At 36.5% G+C, this 27,036-nt stretch overlaps 1 protein-coding gene across 2 annotated transcripts in view; it reads left to right on the forward strand.

Annotated features, from left to right (window-relative positions):
- Positions 1-26,184, forward strand: part of ARL13B (ADP ribosylation factor like GTPase 13B) — an 86,828-nt gene extending 60,644 nt beyond the window's left edge. Inside the window, exons 7-10 of one of the 2 annotated variants that reach the window (XM_045286258.1) lie at positions 2,646-2,862; positions 13,689-13,805; positions 14,799-14,867; positions 24,114-26,184. In XM_045286258.1, coding sequence (XP_045142193.1) covers positions 2,646-2,862; positions 13,689-13,805; positions 14,799-14,867; positions 24,114-24,190 — 480 coding nt within the window. In that variant the 3' untranslated portion in view covers positions 24,191-26,184. The remainder of the gene's footprint in view (positions 1-2,645; positions 2,863-13,688; positions 13,806-14,798; positions 14,868-24,113) is intronic. The other variant, XM_045286259.1, reaches the window with a different exon arrangement.
- Positions 26,185-27,036: the final 852 nt, after the last annotated feature.

Here is a 27,036-nt window from a genome sequence, read left to right on the forward strand (position 1 = left end):
ATGTGTGTATGGATTGCGATAACAGTTGTATGAGCCCCTAATAAAATGTTTTTTTTTTTTAAAAAAAGAGTTACAGTCTTCAAAACCAATGGGGACAATTCTACCCAGTCCCATAGAGTCGCCAAGAGTCAGAATGAACTAGATGGCAGTGAGTTTGGTTTTTTTCGGTGAGGATTTTATTTTGGTATTTTACGTTGAACCATTATTTGCAGCATCCTATCAAACATATTTGTCGAATTTTATCTTATATTGTGTTTAAAATATTGGTAGAGAAGAAGAAAAACGGTTTTTCTTTTATGTGGGAACATGAATTTTCTCTGTGTAATAAAGATGGTCTTGTCAAGAACCATTTATATGTGTTTAAATGTAAAGGATTTAAAGTAAAGAAGCTTTGTGGCAGTTTAGGGTAGGCATTGTACTATTAACCACAAGGTCAGTGATTCAGACTCACAAGTCACTCTGTAGGAGAGAGGTGCGGCTGTTTGCTTCTCTGAAGATTTCCAGCCTCCGAAATTCTATATAAGGTTGCTATGAGTTGGAATCAAATCAATGGATGGAGATTGGGGTTTGGTAGGAACTTTAAGATTTGTCATACATACTTGTTTATATACAAATTTCTCCTTTAAAATTTTTATAATTTAGAGAAGTATATAGTATTCCTTATATTTTATCACAGATAACTAAAAGAATATGATATAGAATAGATCAATGGAACATATAAATGTGAACTTAATTAGGTATAAGTATTTAATATAAAATAAAAATAACATTTCAAATCTGAGGGGGGAAAAGATGTTGGAGCAAGTAAACACCCATTTCAGAAAAGCAGAATGATGGAAAACTATATCAAATTAAATTTCACAAGTGTTAAAGATTTAGATGTATTTTTTAACCCTTATAAATGCTAGTGGATGATACAGTAAATATTTATATGCGCCTGGGGAAGGAAAAATCTCAAAGTAGTATAGTCAAGCATACATTATGATGAATAATGGATAGATCTTACATTCAAATCATAAAGAACTGTTTACAATATTAAAAAGCAAAAGTACAGCTAGAATGTTCCTTAGCAGTGGGGGTTTGTGAGACTTCCTTTCACATCCAGTGGACATGTTATTAGAAGGATTAGACCCTTGAAAAGAGCATTATGCTTAGTAAGCTAAAAGGGCATTAAAGAAGAAACCTTCCAGATGAAGTGGCCCAGTGGCTGCAGCAGTGGGCTCAAACGTGCCGTTTGGGAGGCGAGTGCAGGACAGGGCAGTGACTCCCTCTTGTCTATAAGATCACTGAGTCCGAACGGACTTGCTGGCTCCTAACAACAACAGGATCACATTTGCTACGTGTTTACCCATTGACCCAGCAAATCTGCTAGAGTTTTATCCTGAAGAACTAATAGGCCAATTGCATTTTTATAGTAGTGAAAAATTAGAATAAATTTATTTGTCAATTTATAGAGAATTATGAGATAAACTATAGCTATTTAAAATGATAGCACAATTGCATTTATTTAGTGCCAGACACTATTCTAAACATTGGACATATTCATTAACATTGAAAGAATGACATTTCTGTCAGTAGGAATAGGTATCACATTCTAAATGTTTCCTCTTCCCCACCCACACCCCCGCCCCACTGTCATGATCCCAATTCTTCTTACAAATCTGGCTAGACTGGAGGATGTACACTGGTACAGATAGGAACTGGAAACACAGGGAACCCAGGACAGATGAACCCCTCAGGAACAATAATGAGAGCGATACCAGGAGGGTAAGGGGAAGGTGGGGTAGAAAGGGGGAACCGATCACAAGGATCTCCATATAACCCCCCCTTTCTGGGGGACAGACAACAGAAACGTGGGTGAAGGGAGATGTCAAACAGTGTAAGACATGACAAAATAATAATAATTATAAATTATCAAGAGTTCATGAGGGGGGCAGGCAGAAAGGGAGGGGGAAAATGAGCTGATACCAAGGACTCAAGTAGAAAACAAACGTTTTGAGAATGATGATGGCAACAAATGTACAAATGTGCTTGACACAATGACTATATGTATGGATTGTGATAAGAGTTGTACAAAACCCCAATAAAATGATTTTTAAAAAAGAAAAGAAAATGATGGTGGCAGCAATTGGTCTAATTGAATTATGGATTATTATAATATCTATAAGAGCTCCCAATAAAATGATTAATAAAAAATTAAAATTAAAGTTTTGTTTAAAACTAATTAATGAGTTAATCATTATTTATCTGTTAATATATCACTAAATTATCGAATTATTTAACTATTAATTATTTAGAAATAAGTTTATAAAATCTCGAGTGTATATGGCTAGAGACACATTGATGTATGTTTGAATGGTATATGTCTGTGGCCTAGGTGGGCAGGGACAGAGAACTCAGTGGTTGTATGCAGCCAGTAGTGGCCATCTTCCGAATGAGATAGTGTTGAAAATACTTACTTTCTTAATACTTTCTATATTTTCTAAATGATAATGCTGAGTTTTAGTGATCTGTTTAACATTTTTTTCATAGTTATGTCTCAGTATCCTATAAGTTATCGAATGTTCTTGGATTATTTCACTTCTCTTTTAAAACTTCTTGTATGTAATCCTTATAGTAAAGGTAATATACTTCATTTTTATTAGAATGAAAAAAAGCTTGAAAAAGAGAAAAAGAGACAGAAGATTAAGAAAGACAGCGAAGGTTGTCCCCTGAAGCAGAGCATGGAATGGGAGCAAATAGAGACCCACAGCCAGATGAGTGACATCAGCCATAAGAGCAATGAGTTTGGAATAGTAGAAAATTACGAGGAAGCATTAACACAGCAGTTGGAGAATGAAGATGAGCAGTCTTCAGAATCAGGTACTGAATCCAGTTATTTTAAATATATTTATATTTATTTGTTTATATTTTTGTGCTCACTTATATTCTATTCCTTTTATTGTAATTATTTTCACACACAAAAATGTATTATCTCTGTCTTTGTCAAAATTGACTCCATGGCCGTGGGCTTTATCTGTAGCTATATGTGTATATAATCTTGTCTTCAAATGCAGTATTATCATGAGTTTTCTATGGCTATGTTTTCCGTAAAGATGCCTTTATAGCTTAAAATCATTACAGTAAAATATTATATTATTGTTTTATTTTTATAAATCTAGGGTACAATATAGCCCAAGGAATTTTTAGAAATTTTTTAATATCTTCAGGGTTTTTTTTCCTTCTTCTTTTTAGCTTCATTATGGACTAATCAGCATCATTTCCTTTATTTACTATTTCAATACAATAGAAACAAAAAATTTTTAAAATATTATCAAAAAGTTATTTTTCCTCTTTAATATGGTATAAATTGATCTTCTTAGTTACTACTGCTATAAAAGAAGTCTCACAAATGAGTGGCTTCAACACACATTTATGTTCTCACAGTGTAGGAATCTCAGAGTCCAAATGCGAAGTGCTGACTCTAGGGCGAGGCTTTTTCTCACTGTGGGCTCTGAACCAGGTTTTTTTCCTTCTTTAGCTTCTGCTTCATGGCTCTTTGGAGAGCTCATACAGCAGGGTGTCTGCCCTTTTGCTTCCTTATTTCATCAGTTCTCTTATATCTCAGAAGAAATGGACTCAAGACATCTTACACTAATACTTCCTCTTTAACGTAACACATTCTATTCCCAAATAGGATTATACTCACAGGTATAGGGTTTTGGATACAACATGTGATCTGGGGACACAATTCAATCCACAGCAGTAATTGTTTGTGTTTTCTAACTGGTAATGTGGTTTGGAATTTCATGTCATTGAATGTAATAGAGCGATTACCTGTATTATTCAGACAACCTGTGATACAGACCTAAGTCTCCCGTCAACTAGATATGTGCAATAATAAAATCTTCAGTCTTAGTTTTCTCACCTTTATATGGAGGGGCGTTTATATAAAATATCCCTGCAGCAGTCCAGCCAAATGCCTGGCACATGGGAGATAAACAAAAATTTCTACGTTCTTGACATTCCTACATAGTGACCTGGTTCTACTTAAACTGTAATTTTTTTAAAAAAATACTATTATTGGGGGCTCTTACATCTCTTATCACAATCCATACATTCATCCATTGTGTCAAGCACATTTGTACATATGCTGCCATCATCATTTTCAAAGGAAAGTGGAATTCTTTATGTAGGTCACAAGGTTTATAGAAAATAAGGTTCCAATTCTTGAAATCCAGATTATCTAACAGGCGTTTTACTGAATAACTAATACTGATTTAAAACATATACTTTTTGATCATTAGGAAATTGATTACAATATCTCTGTTAGTCAAGTTACAAAAGTAGACTTCATTCAGTGACTTCTCCATTTCTTTCCCTTTTTCAAGTTAGTTCATATGTTTATGTAGAATTAATCTTCTTTATTTTACATTTTTATTTTGTTGTTTTTAAGATTCAGAGTTAGTCAAAACATTTGTACTAGGATTCCAGTTTATAGGTGTGTTGATTTATTCCAAACAACACGTGTGGCTTTGATTTTGTTTTTAACATCATTTTATTTGGGGCTCTTACAGCACTTAACAACAACACATACATCAGTTGTATCAAGCATATATGTACAAATGTTGGCATTATTATCTTCTAAACATTTACATTCTTTTTGAGCCCGTGGTATCCGCTCCTCTTTTTCCCTCCCTCCTCCTCCCGCCCTCGTGACCCCTTGATAAATTATAAATTATTTTCATATCTTACACCAACGGCTGTCTCCCTTCTCCCATGGTTTCTGCTGTTCATCCCTCTGGGGGAGGGGGGACCGAGTGGAATGGTTATGTGTCGATCATTCTGATTGGTTTCCCTTTCTCCCCTCCCCTCGTGCCCCTACCCTCCTGCCTCCTACCCCTACACCTACTCCGATTTCTGTTCCCGAGGGGCTTATCTGACCTGGATTCTGTGTGTTGTCATAAGCTATTATCTGTACGAGTGTACAGGCTCCAGTCCAGCCTTAAGTGGAAGGCAGCATTGGGGTCATGATAGTGGGGAGTGAGGAAGCATATCGTGACAGGACAATACTGGGAACACACTGCTGTGAGTGAGTCCTTTCTGACACTCGGCCCCCCACCTCCCCCGCCACCCCTACAGCAGGGGGAACCAAGAAGGGAACATAACAGATCGACAACTGGAGTAAAGCAAAGTCACAAAGCCCCAAAAATAGACTTCAGGCTAGGTGGCACAGTTCAGGAACCCCCCCAGGACTGGTGGGGAGATAGTCCTAAAGCTCAGCAGACTGACCTGGAATTATGTATGCTTTTTCAGTGGGGTTTTGCTAGTTTTTTTTTCCCTTTTGTTTTATCTTTTACTGTTGGTTTGTCTACCTATATCATCAGAGAGACATGGGAAGCAAGCCCGAGGAGAATGCAAGAGGACCGATGGCTTTGGAGGGACTTGTGGGAAGGGAGAGTTGGGGGAAGGGAGTGGTGAGCAAACAACGCCATAGATAGGGGGAAAACTAGGGCATTAAAATCAAGGAGGAGGACACAGAGATCCTGGGGGTGTTGGAACAACAGCAATCTAGCTGAGAGGAATTACTAAGAGGCAGAAGAAAGTTGAGCGTGAGGGTGGGGCAGGAGGAAGGTAAAAGGCAACAGAGGACAGATCTCAGAAGCAACGCTATGGATAGAGGTATAAACATAGGTGTGTACATATATAAATACAATAATCCATAAAAATAGAGATATTGGCCTATGTACATATATTTATATGGCAATACATTGAGGTAGTGGACAGACTTTGGGCCTCTGCTCAAGTACTCCCTCAACGCAAGAACACTCTGTTCTAACAACCTGGCATTCTGTGATGCTCACCCTCCCGGCACGATCACTGAAGACAAAATGGGTGCATAAGCAAATGTGTTCAAGAAAGTTGATGATGCCTAGCTTTCATAAGATATAATGTCTGGGGTGTAATAGGTTTGAAATTAAACATGCAGCCATATAGCATAGAAGCATCAAGCCCACATGGGAGAAGCACACCAGCTGTGTGATCATGAGGTACTGACCGGATCAGGAAACAGATATCCGAAGAACCCAAACAAATTAAAAAAAACATTCATGAGTGAAGGGGGTCGGAGCAGAGACCCAAAGACCATCTGTAGACAATGGGACATCCCTGACAGAAGGGTCACAGGAATGAAGGAGTCACCCAGGGTGCATTATTGTACTGATGAAACACACAATATCCTCTGATTCCTTGAGGCTTCCTCAACACCTGTTTAAATATATATCTGTCATCAGTGGTTGGCTGCAAGGTAATTTTTTTCAGTAATATATTTGTTTTAGTCTCACTAGGGTACCTTCAAAGAAAGAAGAAAGATACTTTTTATGCTATGAAATAAAATTATTTTGAGGTAAAGGCTAATTTTTACACAGAACTCAATTAGATATCTTCCAATCCATTGAAGTTTTGCTAAAGGTAACCTAAGAATGCAAAAAAAAAAAAAAAAAAGGTTGGCCACATGAAATGACAAATTTTAGATGAATCAAACTGTGTTAGTCTGGGCAGACTAGAGAAACAAATCCATGGACACACACACATATGTGTATAAGAAAGAGATATATATACAAGAGCAATTGAACAGTGAGAAAACATCCCAGCCCAGTCCAGATGAAGTCCCTAAGCCCGATTTATTAGCCCATATTTCCGATATCAATCTATAAAGCCCTCTACAGACTCATGAAACACATGCATTGACACTGAATGCAGAAGATCGCAGGCCAGTGGGTAGAAAGTCTTTGGATCCAGTGACATTGCAAACATCTCGGCACTGGCGGGGTCTCTCTGTGGCTTCTCCGACGCCCGAGGTCTGGTTGCATCCATGTGGCTTGTATTCTGCAATGTCTCCCAGAGAGTAGCAGAGAGTCAGAGGTGTGTTCCGCCTCCAAGGAGGAAGTACCAGATTTCCCAGCATTCTTAGGAGAAGGCCATGCCCACACAGAAGTCTCATTGGCTATCTCCAGATTGACAGCCTACACTCCACCCCTACACTCTTAATCCTTAAATTGACACCAGATTAGGTGACTGCCACACAAACATTTTAAGGAAGGTTAGGAAGACTTCAGTGGTACTGCCCAGAATGGGAAGATCAACCTCAATGAAAGAAGGAACAGGTGGGAAAAGGCCTTGGAATTGATTACCTTTGTTGTGCTAGCTGCTGAAGCTGGAATCCTGTTTTGTTTGACATTTTAATTTTAGGCTAACACCTTTGCCTTTCAACCTTTGAGTTAAATAGGTGCCAGTTTCGGTTAAATATAAGCATAGTATAAATAACAGCTATCCTAAAGAGTGGATCTTTCCACCAGTCTTTTAAGCAAGATTGAAGAGAATGAAAATGATTTCGTGGAACAAATCACGACCAAGGACTCGTCTTGGATGTACTGAGATGATGCAGAGTGATCAGCTCAAAACCATATGACAACTGTTTTTGAGATTCTGAAGGGTGAATTTTGATAGCTTTTTAGAATTTTGAAGGTGAGGATGGGAGCTTATTACAAAGAAATTTTAACAAAATTGAAAGCTGCATTGGTGAGAAATAAGCCAGGAAATTTATGCCAAGGAATTTTTTTTATTCACAACAAACAATGCATCGGTTTATTCTTTTAGGGCAGCAAGACTGTCCAGCCCCTTCAGACTTCTTTTTATTGCTCAAACTCAAGGGTAATTTCTAAGGTGCATGTCTTGGGCCCTTTCAGGATGCCAAAACTTCCATTTTGATATGGTATAAATGAGTTCAGGATTCTTTTGTAAAGGGTCAGAGAGGTGAAAACATGGTCTATAGAAGTGTATAGACATATGAGATTTTGAAATTATTGTTTAATAAAGTTTAATATGATTTAAAAATACTTATATTGGATTGTAATTTCCACATCATACAATTTAATAGTTCAAGCATATTAAGATTTGTGGAATCACCACGATCGATTTCAGAACATTTTCTTCTCATACTCGTTAGCTCCCCATTTCTCTCCATCCTCCGTTGCATGTCCCTTGGTAATTGTTAATACATTTACTGCCTCTAAATTTCAAATATAAAAGATTATATAAAACAAAAGCAACAAAAACACCAAAGCAATAACAAAACAGAACAGAGAAAAATCTCAATCGAAAACAAAACAGAAAATATTAAAAACATTAAAATGAGTCAAAAGGGAGATCAAATGATAAGGCGTTACATATAAACCTAACTACATGTGCCATAATCATCTTTACAATGTCCTCTGATAGCAAGGCTGTTCACATCCCTGAACTATAGTCAGTGGAGACTTCATCCATGTGTTGACCTTGTGCTTCCCGTCATCCACAACCTTCTACAAACCAGGTGTTCAGAATGTAAGCAAAGCTACTGTTTCCTCCTCTGGATATGTATTTTATTATATATAATCAATCCTTGGAGCCCATGGCCTGGTGTGTGTCCTCCATGTAAACGTAATTGACTGCTGATTTAAGACAAGCCTTTATGACCCTTGGCACTTCACGAACTAATTTCTTCACCCATATCTTCAGTGATCACGTCATGAAAATGAATCTTAAATAGGGCTATGTCATAAGAACTAAGTTTTCTTGGCTTAGAACTATGATTAAGTGGGAGCCCAAAATCTATTAAGATATCTGTGATTTATATATGTCCCTGGTTCTCTTTAGAAGCATCATTATCATTATGATAGAGAACATTATAAATTATCCCTATGGGGCATAAGATAATTCTATGGATAGTATCATTAATTGAGAACTTCCTGAAGTCCTGGTGGCATAGTGGTTACATGTTGGATGGCTCACCACAAGATTAGCAGTTCCGGAGAAAGATGAGGCTTTCTATTCCAATAAAGAGTTACAGTGTGGGAAACCTGTAAGAGTAGCTCTTGCCTGTTTTGTAGGGTCACTATGAGTCAGAATCAAATCATTGACATAGAATCAACTCAATGGTAACTTTATTGAAAATCTAACTTGCACAGCAAACTATACTCCAATACAACCATTTCGACATGTGTAGTGTAGAACTTAGTGACGTTAAACATTTTTTGAGTTGTCCTACCATTTTCACCTTCTCTGCGTTATTAGCATAACTCAGTGCTGCTTCAGATTCTTATCGTAATGTTTTGAGTTACTGTTTTCAATATGATCCCATTTAGATAGATCTTTAAGAAGCAAAATGCCCAAGGTAACCTTCTTACTAGTTAAGCTAAACCGTTGTTCAGTTTTAAGATTTCAGCCAGTATCTAAATCTTTAAGATTTAAAGATTATCTTAGGGCAATAGTTTGAGTGGTTCATATACTCTCTGACAATAGAAAGTTTAGAGTCTCCGAGGATTTTAAATACTAGTATGCATTTCCCCCCCTTATAATCAGGATTCTTCTGTGGAATCTTTGACAAAATGTTCAATAATAGTAGCCAGGTAGCATCCAAATCTGGTCTCATGGCAAAGGAGGACAGAGTAGCTACACATTCTATATGTTCTTATTGCTGGCTCTCCTTCTTCCTCTGTTCCAGGTCAATTGAGAGAATTTTTTTTTTTTTTTTTTTTTGCCTTGGATAGCTGATTGTAAGTTTTTAATACCTTAGACACTACACAATGAACTCGATGACAGAACAGCAGCACTAAACAGGTTATTAGGCTAATTAACTATGGGCACTTTGGTTACTTGAAAGTCTTTTAGATATCAGTACATTATAGAAGAGGAAAATGAATTGGCTCCAATGTAACTAACAGCTCTCCCTCACTGCCCATTCTGAGTTTCATTGCAATTAAATTGTGTAAGTTTAATGTGATACGAGAATATTCAGTGCGACAATAGGACAGGAGAAAGACAATACTTTCTACTCCTGTTAAGAGCTACAGTCTCACACAGGAGCAAATGAAGGGGGAGGAAGAGAGAGTGGAGCACATCCTGGTCCACAAAGCCTTGAGGATGATATCCCTGCTCAGAGCAGGCAATGCACAGAGAGGACCATATGGCCAGCTCCATTACAAGACAAGACATCCCTCACTGACCCATAACCCTATGGGGGACAACACTGGAAACACAGTGCAGAAATTGCTCCTGATCTGAACCCACCACACCAAGGCAAAACACTAAGGGTGTGCAACAGAACAGCAAGCGGAGCAGAGCAAGGAAGTCCTGAGGGTATACCAAAAATAGACTTTGAGGCCAGGACATGGCACTCCATCAGACTTGACCGGAAAACACTGCGAAAGGTCAACAAACAAACAGTGAACTATTTACAGACTTTTTCATTTTTTGTCATTGTTTTTTGTTGTTTTGTTTTTTTTCTTTCGTTCTTTGTTTTGCTCTGCCTTGTTTTTTTTGGTGCATATTATTATATCTGCAGGTCTATCTAGATAAGAGGAAAGATAAACAATCTGGAAGAACAAACAACAGAACCATGGTTCCTGAGGACATGGGAGGTGGGGAGGCAGGGGAAAGGAAGTGGGTGTCAATAAACCCAGGAGCAAGGGAACAACAAATGAACCAAAATTGATGGCAAGGAAGGTTTAGGAGGCCTGGTAAGGCTTGATTAAGGGCAATGTAACCAAGAGGTATTACTGAAACCCAATTGAAGGCTGAGCATGATAGTGGGACAAGAGGAAAGTAAAAGTAAATAGAGGAAAGAACTAGGTGACAAAGGGTATTTATAGAGGTCTAAATACAGGCAGGTACATATGTAAATGTATTTACATATGATGATGGGGAAATAGATCTATGTGCATATGTTTATAGGTTTAGTATTAGGTAGCAGATGGACATTGGGCCTCTACTCAAGTACTTCCTCAATGCAAGAACACTTTGTTCTATTAAACTGGCTTTCCATGATGCTCACCTTCCCAACATGATTGCTGAAGACAAATGGGTGCATAAGTAAATGTGGTGAAGAAAGCTGATGGTGCCCGGCTATCAAAAGATATAGAATTTGGGGTCTTAAAGTCTTGAAGGTAAACAAGCAGCCATCTTGCTCAGAAGTAACAAAGGCCACATGGAAGAACCACACCAGCCTGTGTCATCACGAGGTGTCGAAGGTATCAGGTATCAGGCATCAAAGAACAAAAAATCATATCATTGCGATGAGGGGGAGTGTGGAGTGGAAACCCAAAGCCCATCTGTAGGCAGCTAGACTTCCCCTTACAGAAGGGTCATGGGGAAGAGATGAGCTAGTCACAACTTTCCCCTAGTTCTGTAATGCTTACAGAAGGGTCATGGGGAAGAGATGAGCTAGTCACAACTTTCCCCTAGTTCTGTAATGCTTCCTCCCCCCACCCCCCCACTATCATGATCCCAATTCTACCTTACAAATCTGCCTAGAAAGGATGTACACTGATACAAATAAGAACTGGAAACACAGGGGATCCAGGACAAACCCCTCAAGAACAATAATGGGAGCAATTCCAGGAGGGTAAAAGGAAGGTGGGGTAGAAAGGGGGAACCGATTACAAGGATCTGCGTATAACCCCTTCCCTTGGGGGATGGACAACAGAAAAGTGGGTGAAAGGAGATGTTGGACAGTGCAAGACATGACAAAATAATAATTTATAAATTATCAAGGGTCGTGAGGGAGGGGGGAAATGAGGAGCTGATGATACCAAGGGCTTAAGTGGAGAGCAAATGTTTTGAGGATAATGGTGGCAACAAATGTATAAATGTGCTTGACACATGGATGGGTGTATGGATTGTGAGAAAAGTTGTACGAGCCCCCAATAAAATGATTTTTGTTTTAAGTTACTGTCTTAGAAACTCACGAGGAGTTTTACCGTGTCCTGTAGGGTCCCTGTGAGTTGGCTCCAACTCGATGGCAGGGAGTGATTTGACACACGGAGAGAGACCCCAGGTGGCACAGTGAAGCACTGAACTAGTGGTCCAAAAATTGGCAGTGTGAGCCTACCTGGTGGCACTTAGAACAGACCTAGTGATTTGTTTCTAAAAGTTGACAGCCTTAAAAGTGCCCGGTGCAGCTCTACTATGCACCTCTGTGGTCACCGTGAGTGGAAATTGCTTCAAAGGAAACTAACAACATGACACTAGAAAACAAATATAAATAATTTTAATAATATAACCTTCTCTTTTTTGAATTCTGAATAACTCTTGAAATTTAAAATATAGAATTTTATAATATCCATTTTTTTATCTGTTCAGTAAGAAATTACTATATAAAACAATCCTGAGACAATGACAACTCAATTGAAAAAAAACCAGAAAATAACATTTGCTGGTAAGGATGAAGAAAATTTGTACCTCTCATACCCTGTTGGTGTGTCTTTAAATATGTACAACCATTATGGAAAGCAATTTGGTGCTATCTGAAACAATGGGAATAGAAATCCCATATGATCTAGCAATACCTCTGCTTGGCTTATATCCTAAAGAGTAAGATACATAACATGGACCAATATATACACTACGGTGTTCATCACAATACTGTTCACAGTAGCAGGAAGGGGGAAAAATCCCAAATGCCCATCACTTAAAGAATTAATAAATAATATTTAATACAGAAAAGGCGGTACCCCCCCCCCCCAAAAATGATGCTTATTTGTTTTTTGATGTGAGGGAGACAGTGCATGTGGAGTTTGTTCCCCAGGTCAGACTGTTAATCAAACTTTCTATTTAGAGGTTCAGAAAAGATTGCATAACTGTGTGCCACAAAACTGGCCTGATTGCATAACGGTGTGCCACAAAACAGGCAGACTGGTTTTGCCACCATGACAATGCACCTGCTCACAGCCATCTCAGTGCGCCAGCTTTGGCCAAAAAACAGCACGCCTCTCTTGCCCTACGCACCTTACTCACCTGACCTTGCTCCGTGAGACTTCATTTGTTTCCGCAAATGATGAGGGACATGAAAGGACAGATTTGGCAACATAGAAGAGAAAGAAGGAAAAATGAGAGAGGTGCCGTCAGCCATCCAAACAGATGAGTTTGAAAAATGTTTCAAAAAATGGAATCGCGGATTTGACAAATGTATTAAGTCTAATGAAGAATACTTTGAAGGTGATAAGGTTATTTTATAAAAAAATATGTAAATACATAGCTTAGGGACCGGAGGAATTTTTGGGTCCTCCCTTGAAAAATATGTATCACTAAAATGACAATGCTGAAGCCATGAAACACCTCATGACGGGTAAATCTGAAGAAGATTGTGCCGAGTTTAGTTTATCAATCACAAAAGGACATATATTGTATGAGACCACAACTATAAGGATTAAAAACTACATTAAGGACTTGCAGATGAAAGGGAACAGGCTTTGGAGGTTCCCAAGGAGATGGGGCAAGGGTGGGAAGATGAAGCAGTGAACTAGATAGATACTGAATTGGGTAAAAGAGTAGATGGGGAACCATAAAAGGGAGATGAGAAATCAGGGGTTGAGGGTTGGGATATAATGAGGGGGACGGGTGTTGATAAGGGATTTGAACTATTGAATGCAGAGTTGATGGTCCGAAATGTATTTCCATCTAATTCACAATAAAAAAATACATTGAAAAATAGGGAATTACTTTAACAATTAAATCTTGGTATAAACAAGTACGCTTTTGATTATATTTAGCAATTTCTAAAGTTGAAGATATATATCTTGATAAGTAATTATATTAAAATTTTAACTCTATTAAAGTATAAAAGTTACTTTTTCCTCAAAGTATAAAGCTTCATCTTTATATTCTTATAGATAATGGTAAAAAGAAAATGAAAAAGCTAAGAATAAAAAGGAGTAACCGGGTAGAACCAGTCAATACAGATGATTCTGTTCCTAAGAGTGTGACTCCACCCCCACCCCCTCCTCCTGGTAAGTAAATTAGCATTGATATTGAATTTTAAAATACTGTTTAAACAATGGAGTATCAAGACAAAGAAGCAAAATTGTTTAATTTTTATTTAGTATTCTTCTTACATAATGAATTTTGGGAAAGGTAAAAATTCTTCATTCTGTCTACTTTATTCAAAAGTTATAAACATGCGTATCTATTGCTTTTGTATAACTCTGCATTAAAGAGTTTTATTAAAACAAAGATTAATACAAACTGATAAGAAAACTTTTCCCAAGCACTTCCTAGAATTGTATTCACATTCTGTGTGAAAGACCAACAACATCCAGATTGCTCAAAGAAATTACATTTGATGGATGGATGGCAAATAAAACTTTTTTTTTTAATGTTTCTGTCATTAGGAAACCAAGATTTAAAAAAAAAAAAATTTAACATTTCCATTAGCACTCCATCAACTTGTCATACAATATTTCCAACATAATTAAATTGGTGTGAGGATAAATAGAATAATGCCTGTAGAGTGGAGACATTTTAACTTCACAATAATTGTGAGTTCTTTATTCCAACACAGACCATCATTACTTCACATATTACTAGTGAGATAGTATCAGAAAATATTATATAAATCATCACATAAATATCTGATGACAGAATGAAGTGATGTCATTTTAGCTTTTCAAATGCTTTTAGCTTATGACTGCATAAGGTGGTAAAATTTCTAAGAATTTTTTTAGAATCATTTATAGTATTCTGTTGGTAGGATTTAGAATGGTAATGAGGATTATTCATTTTTCTTACATATGAATTAAATCCTGATGTAGGTGTTGGCAGTCTGTAGTCATGTTCTTCAATACAAGACATTGAAAATGAGTTTATTATGGCTGTTCATTCAGTGTACTTGAATTCATATTCAATGCTGTTTACACACCTTACTGAGGGAGGGATCCCCTCACGTGACATACAACTTTGTGTACACTGTTTTATATATGTGTGTTTGTTTGTTTTCCCTTTAGTTGGCTGGGGAACCCCCAAAGTCACTAGACTTCCAAAACTTGAGCCTCTTGGTGAAACACGTCATAATGGTAATGCAAAAGCATTAGTTTTCAGATATCATCTGTATGTACATGTGTACATCTACTTTTCTTTACCTCATAACTTTAACTTACATTTTATTTTTTGTAAGCTTTGCAAGATCTCAAAGCCTTATTATACTTAATTTGATAAAATTTATTTCATTTTTCCCAAAACTCATGTTTCCATATAATTTGATTTGATGTTTATCTTAAATAAGTAGAATTAATCATAGCTTCTGTTTATATATTTATGGTGATAATTAATAAAAAGGGAAAATGTTTTAAGCAACTATGCAACATTACAATTTTAGTGTAAATAACTAGTGTCTGATAAATTCTAAATGTACTCTAATGATTTCATATAATTGATTTCCCTCTGTTTCTAGTAAGATACTCAGATATTGAATATTAAAATGAAGCAAAAATAAAGAAAATTAGTTGGCTCAGATATCAAATCAGTAAACCAAATAAAGTTCATCTAAATAAAAGTGACTAGAAACAAAGTGAGTAAACGCTTACTTGACTAAGGAAGCACGTTTTATTTTTAATTTTTTTTTAATGAAAATAACATTAGCCTTAGTCCAGCCAGTATAATTATCACTTGTTTCTCAAGAAAGTCCAGTTGTCTTTGTGATCAACTCTGTGTTTAGCTAATCTAGAATGTATTTCCTAAGGAGATTTACTTAGTAGATTAAAAAAATCAAGTTTAATCTTTAGATTATTTGAAGTTATACCAAACTTCATAGAATTAAATTATTCAAAAATGCATACATATTGATGTGCAGTTTGCCTTCTTTTTAACAATACTGTAAGCCAGTGATGAAATAGTTCTTCTTAGTCCTTAGTGAAATAAAAGATTTTTTTCCCTTCCTGAAGATAAGTTCTTAGACTATTCCAGAATTTATTAAATGTTTTTTCCAATGAAATGCCAATTTTCTGTTTTGCTTACAGTTTTTACATCATGATATTGCTATTGAATATTCTAAGTATAGTTGCACATGTTAGAATAAATGTCAGCTCAATTATTTATGAAAAATTAGATGTTAATGTGTATGTACCCATGTATAATCCAATGGATTTTCTTTTTTTTCTCTTACTGAATTAAGGATTTAACAAGCAACTGTTTTGTTTTGAATACCAGTTAAAACACTAGTAATTCTAAGATGAACAAAGCATGCATTCTGTCTTCCTGGAGAGCCTAGTTGAATAGAGGAAACCATAACTCATCTTACAGTAACTCAATATACATGACAATTCACAACATAACAGTCATAAACTCTGCAGTGTAGAGTTTAAGTATTGTGCATAAACCACATGGGTGATTTGGGAAATTGCAGAAGAACTAGGTCTTGAACGATTGAGATTAGGTAGTAAGCAGAAGAAACATTGTTCAAAGTAAGAGAGAGGGAAAGAGGTTATTTGTAGAATAACCTGAAGTTATTCATGATGGGTTATGCTCATGTGAGGCAAGTGGGTAAGGAAAAAGCATTTTTAAGTTATAGAGAGCTTAATTATAGAGATTGTGAAAGGCTTGGCATGTACTGCTACATTAAGATATTTGAACTTGCTGTAAGTTTGAAGGACATCCTCTTTTTTATCTGGGAAGTTGTACTATTTGATTTAATTAGGAAAATACCTTGAGTCATAATTTAAAATACAAAGTGGATAGTGGCCACACCCAAGGTAAATGAGATATTCCACTTCTGCGGCTGCTGTTACTGTTTTTAGAATAACATAGATACTATAGAATCAGTTCAACCCTGCCGGTCCTATGCTATCCTCATAATTGTTCTTATATTCTGTTACAATAATCAAAATGAGAAATGATGATTGAACATTAGAACTATTCAAAAACGTTTTAACAACTCTAGTAAATAAGATTTAATGAAAGGACATGTAGCTTTGGTGGGAAAGAAAAGCAGGATAATTCGGCATATAGGACTAGGCGGTTGATACTATCTCTAAGAATGAAAATTCGTGAGGAGGAGGAAACATGTCCTGGAGAGACATACATAGTTGTGTGTGTAGGTTTGTCTGTTTGGAAATGTATGTTGATGATGTTAAGAGTCTGGAGTTTAGAAGAAATGAGAAAAATGCCACCTCGGTGACTGGGAGGGTATGGAGAAATTGTGGGATGTACACTTTGCTGTTTCTGAGGGAAAGAATGCAAACTAAGAATAAATGAACTGGTGGGAGCTCCCAGGAATGCATCCTAGTAAAGGGGCACATGGGAAAGAGGTTGACAGTGGGCTGAGAAGACTATGGATTACTTTCTTGTTATTGTTTGCTTTTCTGTGTTTGTGCTTTAAATTGGGGCTCCTGAGAAGTTATTTTAATACAGTATTTTAGTTAAAATCCAACTTCACTACTTTTTTTCCAGTTAATTTCCAATGTGTATAATAATTATTTTCTTACCCAGGCAGCAAGGACAACACCCTACATGCACAAGTTTCAAATATCTGTATTTTAGCCCTATATATGTAACTTGTGTTTCACAAAATATAAGTCAGGTTTTTTTTATAGTTTTATTGGGGGCTCTAAGAGCTCATAAAAATCCATACATCAATTATATCAAGCACATTATACATATGTTGCCATCGTCATTTTCAAAACATTTTCTTTCTACTTAGTCCTTGGTACCAGCTCCTCTTTTTTTCCCTCCCTCCCCACCCTCACACCCTCGTGACCCCTTGATAAATGATTATTATTGTCATATCTTACACTGTCCCCTGTCTCCCTTCTCCCACGTTTCTGTGGTTCGTCCCCTTCCGTGGGGGTGGGGGGTGGGGTTGGATTATAAGTCAGTCACTGCATTCATCTCGACTTTGCTTTCAATAATGAGGAAGGAAACAGGATTTTTGTTTTGTTTTTAATTAATAAACCTACATTATTGTGTTCAGTCTTTTCACACTTACATAGACTCAGTCTCTTCTTTCCTCATAATTTGTCCTTTTTCTCTCATAAACAAGCATCTTGACAAAAGGTTAAGTTTAGAAGACAACAGGTACATGAACTAGAGTAGATAATTACAAATTAACTACAATTGTTTTAGCACTTAAAATTTAATGAGAACTTTGCTGTGGTTGAATTGGAAATTTTAATAGTAAAATTTTTCAGTAGGATAGGTAAGACATAATGTCAGAGAATATACTTAAAGAATCCATGTTTACTTTAACACTCTCAATCCATTACTTTATCCACCTGTCAGAGGTCTTCTTCTAAGACAGATTAGTTTGTTCTTTGGACTGTCCACGGCACTTTCAATACTCCCTGCCAACAGTTTAATTCAAATGCATTCTTCTGTCTTCCTTATTCAGCTTGCAACTTTCACATGCCTACGAGGCCATTGAAAATATGGGACAGGCATACCTTAGTCCTGTGAAAGTAACGTCTTAGCTTTTTAACACATTAAAGAAGTCCTTTGCAGCAGATTTCCCCAATCCAGTATGTCATTTGATCTCTTGACTCCTGCTTCCATGAGCATTGATTGTGAATCTGAACTCTGATGTACGTAGCTTTCTGATTTTAAACCAAATATTACCCTGTTCTGTAAATACAACTGCCTCTTGATCTATGTACAGATTCTACATGAGCACAATGTAGTGTCTGGAATTCCTGTTCTTCTGGAGTCTACCCAAACTTTGTTTTGAACCACACTGTTGAATGCCTTTTCATAGTGATAAACGTAAGATTTCTGGTATTCTCCTCTTTCAGCCAAGGCCCATATGATGTCACCAATGAAACCCTTTGTTCCACATCCTCTTCTCACTACAGCTTCGGTTTTCAGCAGCTCCCTGTCAATGTGCTTCTTCAACAGTTATCGAGTGAACTTCAGCAAAATGTTACTTACATGTGATATCAATGATGTTGTTCTTGATAGATGCCTTCTAGTCAGTCCTGACTCATGGTAACCTTATGCTCAACAGAACTAAACACTGCCCGGTCCCACACAATCCTCACAATTGTTCCGATACTTGCATCCATTATTGCAGCCACTGTGTCCGTTTACCTGGTTGAGGGCCTTCCTCTTTTTCGCTGCCCCCGTACTTCACCAAACATGATGTCTTTCTCCAGGGACGCGTCTCTTCTGACAACGTGTCCAAAGTATGCAAGACGAAGTCTCACCATCCTTGTCTCTAAGGAGCACTCTGGCCATACTTCTTCCAAGACAGATGCGTTTGTCCTTTTAGCAGTTTATGCTACTTTAAATATTCTTCTCCAGCACCACAGTTTAAGTGCATTCATTCTTTTTCTGTGCCCTTTACCAGTGTCCAACTTTCACAGGTAGATATCAATGATATTATTCTGCAATTTGAGCATTCTGTTGAGTCACCTTTCTTTAGAATGGGTTCAAATACAGATCTCGTTCAGATAGTTGAGGTCTTAGCATAGATGAATGAGCGAGTGCTCCCGGTGTTTTATCAGCTTATTGAACCATTTCACTTGAGATTCCTGGAGCCTTGTTTTTGGCCAATGGCTTCAGTGCAGCCTGGAGTTCTTCCTTTTAATACCATTGATCACGTGCTTCTTTTTTTTTTTTTTAATTGACCTGCTCCACCCCATCCCCCATCCCCGCCCCTCCCCGCCTAATGTGCTTCTTCTTGAGGTAGTTGAATGTTGACTATTTCTTCCTGGGAAAGTGACTCTGTGTATTCGTTCCATCTTCTTTTGATGCTTTGTGTATTGCTTAATATTGTGCCCATAGAACTTTTCAATATTGCAACTCTAGGCTTGGAATTTTTTCTTGAGTTCTTTCTGTTTTAAGACATGCTGGGGCAGGTTCTTCCTTCTTGGGTTTCTAAATCAAATCTTTACACATTTCGTTATAACACTTTACTGTGTGTTCTCGACCTAAGCTTCGAATGTTTCTTTTATTTCATCATTTCTTTTGTTCTCATTAGCTATTCTATTTTGAAGAACAAGTATCATAGTCTCTTTGTGTGTTAGTCCAGATGGACTAGAGAAACAAATCCAAACTCATGTGTATAAGAAAAAGCTTTATATACAAGAGCAATTGAATATTGAGAAATTATCACAGCCCAGCCCAGATCAAGTCCATAAGCCTAGTGTTCACCCATATGTCCGATACTAATCTATAAATTCCTCTTCAGACTCACGAAACACATGCAATGATGCCGAATGCAGGACAATCACAGGTCAGTGGGTGGAAAGTATTGTGGGTCCAGTAGCAGGGTAAGCATCTCAGCACTGGCAAGGGTCTCCAAGTGGCTTCTCCAGCTCTAAGACTCTGGCTGTCATCAGCCTGTCTCCATGTGCCTTGTCAACAAGAATGTCTCACAGGGACTGAGCCTGTGTCCTGCCTCCCACGAGCTATTTATCTCCTTAGCACCTCCAAATGAGGTCATCAAGCTACAACCTGATTGACAGGCTAAATTCCACCCCTTCACTCTTAAGCCTCTCAAATTAACAACAGATTATATAACTAACTGTGTTAGTCCTGGTAGACTAGAGAAACAAATCCAGGGAGACACTCATATGGGTATAGGAAAGAGCTTTATATACAAGTGCAATTGAATATTGAGAAAACATCCCAGCCCAGTCCAGATCAAGTCCATAAGTCTGATATTAGCCCATATGTCCGATACCATCTATAAAGCCCTCTTCAGACTCACAAAACACATACAGTGATGCCGAGTGCAGGAAGGTGACAGACCAGTGGGTAGGGAGTCTTGTGGATCTAGTGGTATTGTAGGCATCTCAGCGCTGGCAGGGGTCTCTCTGTGGCTTCTCTGGCTCCAGAGGTCTAGCTCCATCAGCCTCTCTCCATGTGTCTTCTCCACAAGGATGTCTCAGAGGGAGTCAGCATGTGTCCCACCTCCAGCATCCTATTTATTGCCTTAGCGCCTCCAAATGAGGTCATTAACTACTAGTTGGTTGACAGGCCAGACTCCACCCCTTCACTCTGATTCCTTAAATCAACACCAGATTATGTAACTACCACACTCTGATATCCACTTTGATTCTTTTCTTTCTCACCTGTCTTTTTTTTTTTTTAATCATTTTATTGGGGGCTCATACAACTCATCACAATCCCTCCATCCATCCATTGTGTCAAGCACATTTGTACATTTGTTGGTATCATTATTCTCTAAACATTTTCTTTCTACTTGAGCCCTGGGTATCAGCTCCTCATTTTTTTAATAAAATAATTTTATTGGGGGCTCATCCAAATCCATACATCCATCCATTGTGTCAAGCACATTTTTATATTTGTTGCCCTCATGAGCCTCAGAACATTTGCTTTCTACTTGAGCCCTTGGTATCACCTTCTCATTTTTCCTCTCCCTCCCCGCCGCCCCCTCTCATGAACCCTTGATAATTTATAAATTATTATTATTTTGTCATATCTTACACTGTCCAATGTCTCCCTTGACCCACTTTTCTGTTGTTCCCTCCCCCCCCAGGGAGGAGGTTATATGTAGATCCTTGTAATCGGTTGCCCCTTTCCACCCCACCCTCCCTCCACCCTCCCAGTACCACCACTCTCACCACTGGTCCTGAAGGGATCATCTGTCTCTTTTTAATGACCATTTGCTTTCTTCATATATGAAGTTCTTGATTTCATCCCAGAGCTCATTAAGTCTTCTGTGTGTTCAGTACATCAAATCTATTTGCAAGTTGTTCTTGGAATTCAAGTGCAATGCACTCAAGGTCGTCCACTCTTGTGGACATATTTCAATTTTCTTCATCCTGAACTTACATAATGAACAATTGATGCTCTGTTTTATAGTCAGCCTCTGGCCTTGTTTTAACAGCTACTATTCAGCATCTTTGTTGTTTTTTCCCACAAATTTATTGATTTTGATTTCTGTGAGTATTTCCTCAGGAGAAGTCAATGTGTTCATTCAACATTTGTGTGGTTGAAAAAAAAGTATTTTTGATAAAGAAGCCTTTGGTCTTGCAAAATCCAGTCCTGTGATTGCCAGCTTAATTTCAATCACTGAGACCAAATATTTTCCAACTACTATTCCTTTTTCTTTTATTCCAACTTTTGCAACCCACGTCATTATGGTCAACTCTATTTGAAGAAGGTAGCTCTTTCTTCGTTATATTTTCAATGCCTTCTGATCTGCGGGGCTCATCTTTTGGCCCCATATCAGACAATATTCTGTTTGTATTCAGGAGGGATTCCATATCTGACATTGTTTTTATGCTACTCATAAGATTTCCAGTGGCTCATTCTTCAGAAGTAGACAGTCTATTCCTTCTTCATAGTCTGCAAACTGCTGAAAGTTGTTCGCTGTGGGTGACCCTGCTGGTATTTGCAACATCAGTGACATAGCTTCCAGCATCACAATAACAAGCAAGCCAGGACAGTACAACAAACTGAGAAGTGATAGATGGGATCGCTGTAGGTATCATATATCATGAGAAACAACCAAAGATTCTGTTAGTCATAAAACCAAGCCAAGGAATATTTTCAAATCTTGACTTGCTGCTCTTGTTTTATATTCTAAAATAGTTTTTAAACCCCTTTATCAAAATGTGTATTGACACTTCAGTTTAGCATTCAAGTTGACTTACATACAATACAATCGAGGAAATAAGAAGTCTACTTTGTTGTTTCAAAATATTTTTATTTTCTGAAAAAATACAAAAGCATTTCAAGAAATTATTTCTGTAACAGAGAAAAAAGGTACTTATTCACAAGTGTTTGAATTTATATTTTAAAAGGGTATTTTTAAATTCTAGAAGTCAAATAGTAAGGAAAAAAATTATGTTGACTGGAGATTTGCTTGTGTGTACTTGGAGCCTGCCATAGCTTTGGACAGCTTACACAGTATCAGCAGTGCAAAGCCACCATTCACTCAGCAAAAGAAAGCTGAAACTCTGCTCCCCACAGATGTACAGTCTCCAAAGCCCTGTAGAAGGTCACTGTGAGGCAGAACTGGCTTGCATGCAGTGGATTTGTGTATAGTGGATTAAAACTTTGAAGTTAACAAATTAGAAAAATACACTTCAAATATATTAAAATAATTATTTCTACTATAACTTAAATAATAATAATTGCAAGCCATTCCCCAAACATACAACTAAATATTCATGTACTTTATTTCATTTTAATTCTTCAGTACTCTTAGGAGAATAGGAGATAATATCCCTACTTTGTGTATGAGGAACTTAAATTCTAAGGTCATATACTTTATAAGATATAGGACCAGAATTTGAATTTTGGTCTGTCCAGCTTTAAAACCTCTGGCCATTAGCCTACTATTATACTATTACATTAAAATATACTGAAGTGTACTTGTAGTTTAATAGTTACTTTTAAGTTTATAATTGTTGAAAAATATTTTCCTCTAGTACATTTTTAATATATATATTTCAAGTGACTAAACAACTATGTTCTAGATTGTTTAAGATAATAGTCCATAAAGCTTACCTACCAAAAACTAGCATAAAACTCAAACACTTACTCCCATCAAGTCAATTCTGACTCACAGTGACGGTATAGGATGGAGTAGAACTTCCTCTGGGTTTTGGAGATGTAACTCTTTACTGGGAGTAGAAAGGCTCAGGTTTGTTTTAGGGAGTAGCTGATTTACAACTGCTGTCTGTGCGGTTAGCAACCTGATGTGTAACATACCACACTACCATTTATAAGCTGATGTATGGTGATTACGGAATTAGACTTGATTATGAAGTATAAAATAAGGACTTCTCTATTTGAAATAATATCAAATGTGCCCCAAATCATGAAAGCACATTGAGGCATCATGAAAAGATTCCTAATTATAAGAATAATGGAATTCACTATTGCTTCTCCCAAGTAATCTTGAGAGAGTAACAGGCATTGAATAAAAACAAAAATTGTACAAATACTGATTTTTCAGAACTTTAGTAGCAGCAGCCTCTGTAGATTTAGCTATTATTTATTCTGTTCTAATGTGAATTGGAAAATAATTTAACACTAAATATATCTATTTGGGAAAACTTTTTATTAAATTAGGTAGCAATTGATTTCTAATATAGTGTTAGAAACTTAATGGTAGTGCTTTGAATTTAATCAAATGTTCAATTCTTACATTTTTTTCTCCTATTCTCTCCACCCATCCCTTCACAGCCAAGTCATAATGTCTTACTTCTTTAAAAGGTGTTGATTGGTAAATAATGATCATTATTTGTCCTACGTTTTGCATGCTGTTTCCCTTCTATAGTTATTATCATTTTGTGTGCTGCTTCCCTTCTCTTCACATTTCTCAGAACTTTTGCTTGTGTCCCTTCTATTTGTAGATTTCTATGGGAAGCCACTGCCTCCTCTGGTTGTGCGGCAGAGACCCAACAGTGACGCCCATGACGTGATCTCGTAACCACGTTCCTGAGGATGACTTCCTTTACACGGACACAACGAAAGGGCGGAGGTGCTTCTTTTTCTAAGAAGAAAAATCCTCACTGTTGAAGACTCGCAAGACAACCATAGCCATTCCACTGGAGAGCTTCTCCGGAACACACCTCAATGATCCGAAAATTACTTATCCATATTCTTCATGGTTAAAAAAAAAGAAAGTAAAGTAAACCGTGTAAATGATAGGCATTTGGACCACATTAGCACAGTAGAGAATTGACTCTGATTTATACGTGCCCATTCATGGTTATATTCCTTAAGCAAAATCTCTTCAGAAAAGAAGCCACTTTCTTTACTATTTGTTCAATAGTCTCTATTTCTATATATTAGATTTTTTTGTAAGATACATGTGCATGTAAGGAAACTCTTGGAAATTTATATCTTAAATTTTTTAATTATTTTTTTATTTTTCTAAAAATTTTAATTACTATGATATTGTGTACTTTTCTATAGATGCTTTTTTTAAAGTTATGGCTGAAAAGTAGACGTGGTTTATTTTATAGCTGTTATCTATACAAACAGAATATATTTATGGCTCATAGTAATGCTCTTGAAGTATGCTTCTTAATTTGATATAATTTTTAAATATTCGTTTTTTTAAAATAGCATAATTTTTTTTTCAATTTGAAAGCCCTACGCAAGGATATAGTTCAGGATTTTTTGGTGGTAAAATTGTTTTCTCTGGTTTAAATTAATGAAAGAAATTTTAAATGCCTTTTTGACCTAGCAGTTTTTAAATTATTAAAAATTTCATAGAATATTAATAAGAATCGCAGTAAGCACCTGTTTTAAATTCAGAGATCAAAATACTCATGTCACCATCTTGTTCTTTCAGAAGCTGGACAAACACCTCTAGGTTATCCTAATGCTGTCTTAAAGATAAGAAATAAGACCGAAAGAGCTTCTGTAAGTTCAGGGACTTCTGCTTTCCAACTGAGAAATTGCTTGGGTACTGAAGCAAGAAGAACAAAAATACTAGCTCAAACATTACTTTTATATAGAGATGATTAACAAAATATTTTATTGATTTAAAACAATAACAGCTCTCTTGCACTTAAGAATGGAATCTATATGATGTTTTATTTTTGGGGCATATAGGCAAAACTATACACACACACTTATATTAAGTAATGTGTGCATAATATTGCCTTTAAATAAGTGCACATATTTTTGTTAAGCTAAAAATCTTGTGAAGAAAATGACTTCTATATCACCTTGTTAAAATTCCTGAGCTTGTTCACTAATACTAACAATTATATACTGGTATTTGAAAATATTAACAAGTACTAACAAAGCAGTCTCATAGATTACTTACTTATTATTGAACTTTTATTAATCATTTCACTTTGAACTTTAGTCACCATTACATGTAGCTTTATCAGCTTTTGTACATGAGATCCATATAGCCCAGAGTAAGGGGATTGAAAGCGTGCTCTGTCAGATGTGAAAGTCATAACAATCTAAATTTTCTAGGGAGCTGTAACGTGAGGGAAAATAATACAAAAAGAGAATAAATAAATTTCTTAATGGATTTTAGGGGGGAGGAAATTCAGTTGTGCGTCTTTTTTGGTTCCTTTGTAACATATTTATTCATTTAAGAAATAAAATTCATATTTTTTCCATATTTTTAAATTCATCTAAATTGAGAGTAAGTGTAACACTAAAATTCATTTGTTTCCTACCTCTGATTAGTCTAATGTATGGTAATTACTATAAGTCCATTTCATAAAAATATAACAATGATTTTGAAATTATATGTATAGGCAAAATTAATACGTTTTTAATATATTATATAATTATTTTGTATCCATAAAGCATTTTAAAAAATACTTTTAAACGTGTTTTATAAATCCAGTTGGGTTTTAACAGATGTCTTTATTGTTATGTGCTGCAGCGTCATTCTGACTGAACGTGAACTGTAACATTTTCACACAATAAAGATAATTTGTTAGTATGGTATTTCCCTTTTTATTTAATGAACCTAAGTGTTTTCCTTTGCATAATATAGTAGGTAAGAATTTTGGAATTAAAACAAAGCACTGCCATTGAGTTTTTCAAACTTTATATCTTTACAAGAGTAGATAGCTTCATCTTTCTCCCATGAAGCAGCTGGTGGTTTTGAACCACTGAGCTTGTGGTTAGCAGCTCAAATGTCTAACCCACTATGCCACCAGAGCTCCTTTGATTTTTGAAACAAGGTTAATGAAATGCATTGTTAAATCAGTAAACTATAAAATAGTGCATTTTCTATTATCTTGGTGGACAAACTTTCCCCCTCTGAGCATCTTTTTATATATATTGGGGAAAATGTCACTTTAAAGGTAGGAAAAGGTGCATTTTTATTCTACATGATAAAAGGTGTCTATCACCTTTTTATTCTAGATGATAAAATGTCCATCTTTTAAGTTAAAATATTTTAAATTAAGAATATTATATACCATTAAGTTTAAGATATGCAAACACATAAAAACATATTTACATAGTCTTGTATGTAATGGATTACAAGTTTAAAACTGCCTAAAACAACAGTACTAAAAAGAATTGCAAAATGTTAGTAGTAACTTTTTTAAAAGTTATTGATAAAATTTCAAATTATTTTCCAAATGTATCTTTAATAGTGGTGGAGGAAGCAAACTTACAAATTTGCAAAGAATTATTTTACTATGTTTTGTGTAGCTTAAAAACTTGTTCTGCAGATGACGGGGGTGGGGGGAGTAGAGACTGGAGCACATCCTGGCCCACTAGGCCAAATAGAGCAGCCAGTCCACAGAGAGGACCACATGGCCAGCCCCACTATGAGACGAGATGCCC

This window comes from Echinops telfairi, unplaced genomic scaffold (assembly GCF_000313985.2).
Source record: "Echinops telfairi isolate 266 unplaced genomic scaffold, ASM31398v2 ScPeMD7_6;HRSCAF=24_1, whole genome shotgun sequence".
Lineage (NCBI taxonomy): Eukaryota > Metazoa > Chordata > Mammalia > Afrosoricida > Tenrecidae > Echinops > Echinops telfairi.